General features: G+C 43.3%; 1 protein-coding gene across 1 annotated transcript; it reads right to left on the reverse strand.

Annotated features, from left to right (window-relative positions):
- Positions 1-378: 378 nt before the first annotated feature.
- On the reverse strand, positions 379-9,838 carry NDUFV3 (NADH:ubiquinone oxidoreductase subunit V3). Its single transcript, XM_050911609.1, has 4 exons — positions 9,791-9,838; positions 9,354-9,444; positions 4,916-5,800; positions 379-655 (listed from the first exon to the last, which is right to left on the reverse strand). Exons 1-4 carry the CDS (start codon positions 9,836-9,838, stop codon positions 489-491), a joined length of 1,191 nt encoding a protein of 396 aa, XP_050767566.1. The 3' UTR covers positions 379-488.
- Between the last annotated feature and the right edge of the window lie 395 nt (positions 9,839-10,233).

Genomic DNA, 10,233 nt, shown 5'->3' on the forward strand with positions numbered 1-10,233 from the left:
AGACAAATACTTCTTATGCTGTTTCCAGCCAATGATTTTAACTTCAAATCCAGAGTAAACATAACCTCTTCAGAGCTGGGAACATGTTTGTGTGCAAGGAGAACAGCCCACTGCATTACAGCGGTAACAATACCTATTAAAATCACGGCACATACTTAACAGGCACATTACGTTCTTCGACAGTACTAAAAGAATGGTCAGTTTCAGAAGTTTGGAGACACTGAAAAGTCAGGACTTTTCTACACTATCACCAAATAATATACACTGAGAGGTAGAAAAGCTATTTTTATTCAGTGATGGTTCATTTGCAGCTCATTCATAGAAGTCAAGAAGTAAGGGACTCCAAGAACCAAAAAGAACTGTTCAAAAGCACAAGCATAAGTTATCATGCATTTATTTATTATCTGATTTAGAATACAGATGAAGCAACAGTGCTAAATAGAACAATTTATCATTCTGCCTGGGCATTTGTTTTAAATGTGGTTCTTTCAGTGCCTTGGTGATGGTCTTCCAGAAGATGGCTGAGGCTGCCTGAATTTTGAGAGAACCACAACAGAATCAACAAAGGTATAAATGTTATATTCATGATGCTGAAGGTTCTTGTAGGTAGAATTATCGAATTCTTCTGGAGCAGGCTCAGCAGCTGCTCTGGTCTCTGTGAAAACAAACAGTAACTGGTGACTATAAGGATGCCACACCAGAGGGCAATATTCTTAATTACTGAGCCAGCCTTCATATACTGTCAGATCCCTCATCCAATCAACATTAAAAAAAAAAAAAAGTCAAAGTCAGCAACTATAACAAAAGGGTAAGTTTAATAAGTTCTGCTCGTACCTTGTCTGGTCCTAAAGCAGCACATTAGTATGCAGTAGGGGAACAGGAATCAGTACAAGTCATCTAATACAGCACAGGTTTTAAAATCCAAACTACCACCTAATGCTGGGGGTGGATAGGGCAGAACATTTCATTTATATTTTGAAGACATACGTCTGCATTTCCTGGCTTTTTCATAGTTGCCTTGGTTTTCACTCCAGCCAGAACAGTAGGTGACATTCTTAGCAAGCCAGGAGAGGCAAAGAACCAGTACAAATGATGTATCATCATGTCAGACCACGAGATACAGCTATTAGAACTACTTTACAGATTGAATTTTTTCCATGGGGAGAAGTGATGGAATTATTGAGATCTCCACAGTTTAATTTCAAATGTGGTTATACTGAACAGCAATATATCAAGAGCCTCTGATGTGAATTTCCTTTCTTCTAAATATAATCTTCTAGACTTTGTATCAGCTCTTCTTCCTAAAAGAATAACCTAATAAAGTTATTCAGAACTCCTTACTTCACGTTAAAGCCAACATTAATTCTTACAGTTTTAGAATATTATGCAAATTTAGGCAGTACCATTTACATAAAAGGTTCCTGTTACGGGCTCATTTTACAACCAAGGAAATTGCAAGAAATAAAACTTTACTCCCAATATTAATTTATCCTCATATAACCAGAGTTTTAACAATAGGAAGGACAAAAGCATAATCTAGTGAAAAGCTTCGTCATATAAATTTGTATATAGTGGTTTAGGTTAGATCATATTAAGCTTCTTTTTGTAATACCACCGTCTACAATAAAAATACAAGAACTCACGCAACCAAACACCAGAATTTCCCTTTAATTATGACATAATTATTGCAATGTAACACTATCAGTTTAAGAGCACGTATCCGTAACATTTAGCAAGACTTGCTTATAAAATGCAATGTACTAAGCCATGGTTTCAGCAAAACAACACACACAACCTATGAAAGGAAATATCCCTGCGCCTACTGCTCAGTTCCTACTGAGACAGCTCATAGGAGACAACACTACAGATATAAAAGCCAGATGATGCAGTCTTCGCTGCAAATAGCCCCAAGAACAGGCAAGCGTAGGCAAGTGTACATTCAACCTGCAAGAGACAGTTGTTCCAAATTAAGAGACAGATGCTCAGGAAGAAAAGCAGATGGAGTCTCATTTTTCCTGCCCAAATACACTGTACTTGGCTTCTTGAAGGAAAAATTTATCCCTGAGTTCATCCTCCCCATACTTCAGACTTCATCTATGCTTTCTCTCTTAAAGAGCAAGCATTTCACAGGATGTTCTTCCAAAGTGAATCAGAGGTGTATTTCTGAGTTACCATGCTACTATTTTGCTACTTACTTAGCAGTTAAAGTCAGCAGTTTTTGCTGACTGCTTTGCATGCCTGCTCTACAAAGTGGATGACATCACCTTAACATCCAGGTTTGTAATGGGAAAAATTGCTTTTACATCTTCAGCGTGCCTGCTGCAGAGTTTGCACATGAACAAAAGAACACAGGAACAGGACAGAAGTACAGATTACAGAAGGTATCATTAACTGTGAACATTAAACGTGGAAAAGCAGTAGCTGTTCTCAAAGAAGGCCTCAAAAGGAAGAGAGAACAAGATACACCTGGAGATACCAGTGATGCTGTTGAACACAGTGTAGCTAGGTTTGACTCTGCTACCCTGGCACCCAAAGACATTACACCAGCAGTAAAAGGGTGTGAACTTGCCTACACTAACCCCCACCTCTCCTACAGCCACTGCAGCAGAGTCCTCTAGCATGTACCCAACAAACTTCCCTGCTGTCACAGCCTTACCACCTCCACAGAACAAGAGGAGCTCAACAGCAAAAGTGCTGTTTTCAGCAATGCCAGGTCCTACCCAAAAGGGTTTTGCTGGTGTGGTGATGATGATGAGTCTGAGGCACAGTGGTACTATTGCCTCATCAATACAGATCTGCAGGAAAAGTTTGTCACATGGGCTTAACCTTATTCTGGATTTACAGCATCAAAGGAGGGTGTTTTATAGATCTTCACCTTGAATCATTAGCACATTTTAAGACCGAGTCCTCCCTCTCATACTTGAAGTTAACTGAACTCATTTTTTGGGTCTTTGTATCAGCTTCAATTTGGGGGGAAAAAAAAAATGCTTGAGAATCTAGAACTCCACTGTGGATGAATGGGGAGAAAAGCATCATCTGTAGATAAATACAAATAGCCTTTCCCAAATTTTTTTTTTTTTAAAGAAAGCTTCTGCTGCTGACTGCAAGGAGGAACAAGTAAATGAAAATGTCACTTGCAAACAGCGCTGCATTTTACTATTTGAGTTGCAGTCAGGGAAGAAGGTAAGCTCAGCTTCCAACTCTTAAAACAGATCAAATTATGAGCCGACTAACCCCTTAAAACAGAAGGCAGGTCTTTTACTCAGCGCTGTATCCTGGAAACCGATGTACAAAAGCAATTATTTGTCACTTAGCCTGGTTAGACACTTCACAGAGTCACAGAGTGGTTGAGGTTAGAAGACACCTCTGGAGGTCATCTGGGCCAACCCCAAATGCTCAAGCAGGATCAGCTAGAGCAGGCTGCCCAGGACCATGCCCAGACAGCTTTTGAATGTCTCCAAGGATGGAGACTTCACCACCTCTCTGGACAACCTGTGCCAGTGCTCCATCACTCTCACAGTCAAAAAAGTGTTTCTTGATGTTCAGGCAAAACCCCATGTTTCAGTTTGTACCCACTGCTTCTTGTCCTGTCACTGAGTACCACTGAAAAAGAGTCTTACCTCTCTCTTCTTCACACTCTCCCTTCAGGTATTTACATACATTGATGAGATCCGCCCTGAGCCTTCTCTTTTCCGGGCTGAACAGTCCGAGCTCTCTCAGCCTTTCCTCACAGGAGAGATACTCCAGTCCCTTCATTATCTTAGTGGCACTTCACTGGACTCTCTCCAGTAGCTCCACATCTCTCTTGTACTGGGGAGCCCAGAACTGAACACAACACTCTAGGTACATCTCACCAGGGAAGGATGACCTCCCTCAGCCTGCTCGCAACACTCCTCCTAATGCAGCCCAGGTTACCACTGGTGCTCTTTGCTGCAAGAGCACACTGCTGCCTCACGTTCAACTTGCTGTCCACCTGGACCCCCAGGGCCTTTTCTGCCAGGATATCACTTGAAGGATGCTATCCAAGCAGCTTTACAATTATGCTGCTTTTACTTCCAAGTAGGCAAATTCTTTAATTCAAAGCAGCAACCAGAAGGGGGTTCTTAAAAATGGTATGCTGCCTAAGTTGAAAGGCAAGAATGGTAAGCCACCACAGATCAGTGCAGAGGGGCATCTGCTATTGAAATACACAGAATGAGATCAGTAGGTAAGTTAACAGGACTGGTAGTAAATAAGAAGGGTAAGTTAGATAGGGAAGTATAGCTAGGGAGATGATTATATGACGCACGATCCTCTTTCCTAAAACCTACCACTGTCTCCTCCCCAGCTCACTACAAAAACTGGGTTATAAGGTCAACTCTGTGCTACTTCAACACGACTCGCTTACAACCTACCAATCTCAGAATCAATACCTGTTTCTGGCATTACACTATGATTTCTTGAAGTCTACTGAAATCTGAAACACTGCAAGATTTTTAAAAAAAGAAGAAAGAGAAAGACAGCAGGATTTAAGCAAAAATCAGATGGCATCAAATTTGGCTCAGGAGAAAGGCAGCTACCAAATTCTTCTGAGAAAAGAGAAGAGGGAAAACAAGTTTTGTCATATAAAACCCATGACTTTTCTCACAGTGGAAACAATCTTGTTTTCATTTTACAAGCAACTGGTTTATGAAACTATAAATACAGTGAAATGAAGACCGCTTCCTTTCACAGCGTAACTGGAAACTGAGTATTACTGAGTGCTTATAACAATTAGCAATGAACAAGAATTTATCTTCCAGAAAGTCACTGCTACAAGATTAGCTTCAGTATAAAGATCAGAGAATCATGAACAGAGAAGATTTGGAAACCCTTTAAAAAAAGTTAAACCCTAGCCCAGATGAATCAATACAGTTCAAACAATTTAAAGTTGTACCCTCTATTGCGCTTCTTTCTCCAGCCTGGACTCCTGCTTCCTGAACGGTCTCCTCCTTTGCTGTAGTGCCCATCACCAACACTGTGCTTTCAGAAGTCTCTTCTTCTAGTTTAGGAGCAGTTACTACTTCTGCTTCTGACTCCTGTGCCTCCTTCACCTTTTTTCCTTCTCCTCTGGATACCAGTTTTTGCTTTTTGTCTTCCTGAGTCACTGATGAAGCTTTCAGCTGAATAGCTGCTACTTGGGTTCCAATGGACTTTTCCTCCAAATAATCAGATTTACGAGTGACATCGGTCAGGTCTTGGCTTTCAACCATGTGTGGTTCTAAGACAAGCTTCTGCCGATCTGCTTCTTTTGGAGTTGATTTTACTTTGGGGTCTCTTGCTTTGGATTTTGATGTTTCATGGCTGATTGATGTTTTAGAAAATACGACCTGCTTGATAGGAGACACGTCAGTTCCTGTTTTGCATGGCTTCTTCTTAGCTACATATTCTTTGTGGGATTTCTGGGACAAGTTCTCTTTTGCTAGCATTGATGCCTTTACTGCTATGTTCTCAGAAAAGATGGAAGCTCGTCTAGGAAACTCAACTTTGGTTTTAATGGCAACTTCTGAATCATCACCATCATTTTCTTCCTCAGAATCTGAGCTAGAATCCGAATCTGAGCTGGATGAAGATGAAGTTTCTTCCTCAGCTAACTCTTTCCTCAAGCCTCCTTCTGTTGCAGGTGTAGTGAGGGTGTCCTCCTCAAGGGAAGAAACAACTACTCGCTGAGGAAATGCAACCACAGTTTTTCTTGACATGAACATCCTCATGTCTTCAGCAGAAGGTTTTGAAGCTTCCTTGAGGTTAGTACTAGATATGCTCTCACCTTTGTTTGCAGATACTAGGAGAGAGCTAGAAGACAACATTTTAGGAAATTCAACTGGTGCCTTGATGGCTAGCAGCTTGGTGCTTCCCTGTGGTGCCACTACATCTAGGAAACGGCATAAAGAGGATTATCATCATCATATCCGACACCGCTGTTAATTAGTGATCTTAGTCATACAATTTTAACTTTCTGAGATAATCTGGTACAAAAAGCAAATTGAAAGAAGTTATTATACTCAATACAGGCATTATGAAGCAGAAAGTTTTAAGACATTTTAAGTTAAAGAAACTAGAGTTCTAGTTAGCACTTAAGAGTTTTTGTTGCTGTAATGCTGAAACTCATGAGATAATGCCTTTTGCTCCTTGCTTTGCCAGACTCCTCGCAAGAGCTGTTTTCCTCTGTGCTTCAATTCGGCACCACTGAAAATGGTTTACAGACACCTTCCTATCTCAGATGAACATTAAGATAGCTTGTTAGCAGAGCTCTTCAAATATGCTGCTACAGAGATAATATTTGTCTATGAACAAGCCAGTGAAGCAGAAGACACAGTAAACAGACATAGCAATAGCCACCCTCTTGCAGTAGTTATCTTTAAAGCAGTAGGGAGGGATGACTCCTGAGAGACAAAGTAGCAGAATAAGATACCTGAGGCCATACATGAAAGTATTACTTGTTTATGTGTCCATGTGACCTACCAACTGAATTGTGTCTAACGCAGTTTAACATTATTTCCCCAAGACCTTATCTCCTCCAGTCTTCACTGTCTCCACTTTCTATTTTTGGTTTGAGACCTCTTTGTAAAAAAAAGTCTTAGAAGATCTCCTAATGCTTCATGTTAGCCTGCCTTTATTTCTTCTCCCTCATGGATACTTTCATTAAGCTAAATTCTCCAGAGAAGGAGCCAACAGCTGAAGAGAAAACAGGAACTTTCAGGCCCTTTCAGAGAGTACCAAATACCCCTTGAATGCTTGTGCCAATTATACCCTCAAGAGGCTAATCAACAGCAAATACTGTTGTGGTTATAGAAAACAGAAGGACAAAGAGGACTGGGAGCACATTAAGAAGATACACCACCGCTGAAATTTGCTATAGCAAAGCCAACTCCGTTATGAGTTGCGCCACTTCCAATCAGCAGTGTAATTCAACAGATTTCCAGTCTATTGTGCAGATTTATCTGCACAGTCTGGAAACCCAGATCTACTTCACAAGAACATAAACTAGATGCAGTTTTTCCCCTTACTAGTATTTTATAGTAATGCCTTGTATGATCCACGGAGTTACTACAATTAGTTCTGAATAGAAGCAAGTCTTTAGCAATGTCCAAATGAAAACATCGCAGAAGAGACAGACACCTGAAACTAAAAGCAAAGTACTTATGTTAAGAACTCTATATTTGTTTCTTAAGTACAAATGAAAAAAATATCAGTTTACTATAGAGGTAATACTTTTGAATAACTTCAGACACATACTTCTCTCCGCCAGACAGAAGGTGCAGGGGGAAGTAGGAGGATGGGCAGACACCTTTGAAAGAAGCCTGACTCCCTGCACAGACTGACACAGCCAAACAGCAGTCTGTAGAAACCAATATGCGAGGAAACATCACTCAGGATTGAAGAGTTCTTCAAAGCAGCACACAGCAAGGTCAAACTAACACAAGAATGCCCAAAGGGATGACAGACAAGTGAAAGCTGAGCAAAAGCTGAAGAAGTATTAATGTTAAGACATCCTAAGAAACCGAGAAGGCAGGTAACATTCAACTTGACCATTAATAGCAGGTGTTACTGGAAAAATACTTTAAACAGTAGTATTTGGATATGTGAAAAAGATACATTTCACCTTTTAATCATAAAGTCTAATACAACTGGTACAGACACTTTAAGTAGGGTACTTCAAACTTTGTACCACCTGATCTGTATTTGCATTGCTTTGCCAAAAGAACAATACATCCAAATCAGTAACAAGAATATTATTCCCAGATGCGTTCTTACTGATGCTTGTAACATCAGTATCGTTATCAGAATGCGTTTAAAACATGTTCGCACTCAGAAAGGTGGCATGCAGAAACTACAGGTCTATTCCCCATCATTGACTTTGTAAGTAAACATGACCATTTTATCAAAGCAAAGAAAATTTGCACACCCTGTTCCAGCTAGAATCTGAAAAAGACAGCCGCATCCTATACGCCTTAACTAACCTTAACCATTTGCAGGGGAAGCAGCTGGCTGAAAGAGGTGGCCTAAGAGGTCTCCTGACACCTTCTGAAATCAGAGCTGCAGGACAATGAATCTAGAAACTGATGCTAAAGTACATCTCAAATACACTTAAAATAATGCAAAAAAAATTTAATAAAAAGCAATTTGTTTGTTCGATCAAGTTTATATCAATCTATGCAGCAAAGGCTTTCTTAATGGAACAACCAAGCTTTTATTTGCCTTGGCATTTAAGAAGCTAACATTAGAAGGCAAAAGTCTGCATTCAGCTACTCTTTCAGTGATCTTTTCAACAGCTGTCAACAAGTCTGATCACTCCTACATACAGTCCCATGGAGCTTTGCTGTTTAAGCACCTGGATCTCTAATTTGGGATGGGAATCCTACTCACTGAATCAGTGAGCCTCTGTTTACAAACACCATTTTGCACAAGATATCCCTCTTCGAAATTTGTATTCACGTTTTGACTTTGGTCAGGGACAGAAGGGGTTCAAATACTTCTGAATGTCGAATGCACTGCAGCATCCAAACTCAGGTCCATGTATTGCCTTGCCTGCAAATCTATGGGGCAAGAAGCATTATAACTAAATTTAACACAACAGGGCCATGGTAGTTTTCTGCAGCTTCTCGACACCGTTGCCTGGAGCAGATAGTCGCATCTTGCAAGTCTTTCTCTCTTTCTGTAAAATGGGATGCTTTTTGACCCTCATAATCCAAACATTTCAAAAGACAAGGGGGAACATCTGAAGTCCAAAACCACATTTTGCACCTCATTAACAAAAGTAACTTGCTACACTCACTTCCATCAAATTTCAGGCCACTTGCAAAGCTTCTTTATATTAAGACGAATGTAATGATAGCTCTCCTTAAGTCTGGTCAAGCATCACAGCAGCTAACATATTAAGGTGAAGGTAAGCAGGAAAGAAGTGTCAAGCTCATAGCATGGCCTATGAATATAAATATATCCCAAGCAGAGCCATTCCTACCAGACCTTTACTTTTAGTTTTCTTACTACCCAGTACGTTTGAACAGAAATCCTTGTTTACATGGCGACGACCTTTCAGTTTCCTGGCTGACGTAGCAGCTGTTCAGAGACGTGGCCACGAGCATTGCTAAGCTCTTCTTGCCTACTTAATGACAACCAGAGGGACCTGAACTTCAGACGGGCAGATAAACTTTTATGGCCTGGGCACCACCACAGGGCGCAGAAGGCTCCCGAGGCTGGCAGGCTGCAGGGGAAGGCGGTTAGCTACCCTGCTGGTTCAGCACCAGGAAAGGAGGCTCTCCTACAAGCAGCTGCACGCCCCTTTGCTTTTATTTACACCCCACCACCGCTCAGGACGAAAGCAAGCATCTTACTCGTTGGCGGCATCCCGGAGCCCGCCGGCCTGGTGCAGAGCGCCGCGGAGGGGGCCGCCCCTCGCAGCCCCCGGCCCTCCAGCCGCAACACCTGCAAGAGCACCGTGTAAAAGAAATGAACGAAGCGGGACAAAAACGATCTCTTAGCCACAGGGAGCCCCGGGGGGGAGCCGTGCCCCGGTCCCGGTGAACCGCGGGGGGGGGGGGGGGGGGGGGGGGGGGGGGGGGGGGGGGGGGGGGGGGGGGGGGGGCTGCTGCTCTGCCCCGCGCATGCGCACCTTCCCGCCCCCGGGCCCGTTGCGCAGGTGACGGCCGCCTCGCCTGAGGTGACCGGCTGGGTACGTGCCACCGAGAGGAACCGAGCAACGGCGCGGGGGTAGGGGCGGCCCGGGGAGCTCCTCCTTGCCCTTCTCCCGGCGCCCACCGCCGCCCCTTACCTTGCGGGTCGCCGCCCGGCCGCAGCCCAGCAGGGAGGGAGCGGCCATCTTGGCGTAGGCCCGAAGGGTGCTGCGCGAACGCCGGGACGGCACCGGGCCCTCCCGGTGGGCGGGGCCTAAGCGATAAGGCTCCGCCCCCTCCCGGTGGCGGCCGCCGCTACCGGGACGCCGTTGGGAGTGCCGGGTTGGAAATGAAATAGGCAAGTTTCTGTCTTTGTGAGCGGTCTAGCCGGGACCTGTAAGCTACCGCTGCAAACGCGTAATGCAGGAAAAAAACCCAAGTATCTTAGAATCACTGCTTCTACGTTAAAAGCGGCCATTTGTGTTGTCACCTGCAGTTACACACCGAGTAGTACTGCGTAATGCAGCTATTGAAGATTACTTCGTCCTGCTGCCGCGCTCGCCGTTCAGACCGCGCCACCGGGACGCAACGAAGCTGCCGC

This window comes from Gymnogyps californianus, chromosome 1 (assembly GCF_018139145.2).
Source record: "Gymnogyps californianus isolate 813 chromosome 1, ASM1813914v2, whole genome shotgun sequence".
Taxonomy (NCBI): Eukaryota; Metazoa; Chordata; class Aves; order Accipitriformes; family Cathartidae; genus Gymnogyps; species Gymnogyps californianus.

Coding starts and splice junctions, on each gene's coding strand:
- NDUFV3 (XM_050911609.1), bottom strand. CDS start 9,838: ATGGCCGCTCCCTCCCTGCTGGGCTGCGGCCGGGCGGCGACCCGCAAG. Junction 5,801..9,353: donor CTCCGGGATGCCGCCAACGA/GTAAGATGCTTG, acceptor GCTCTCTCCTAG/TATCTGCAAACAAAGGTGAG. Junction 656..4,915: donor AGAAAGAAGCGCAATAGAGG/GTACAACTTTAA, acceptor TTGTTTTCACAG/AGACCAGAGCAGCTGCTGAG.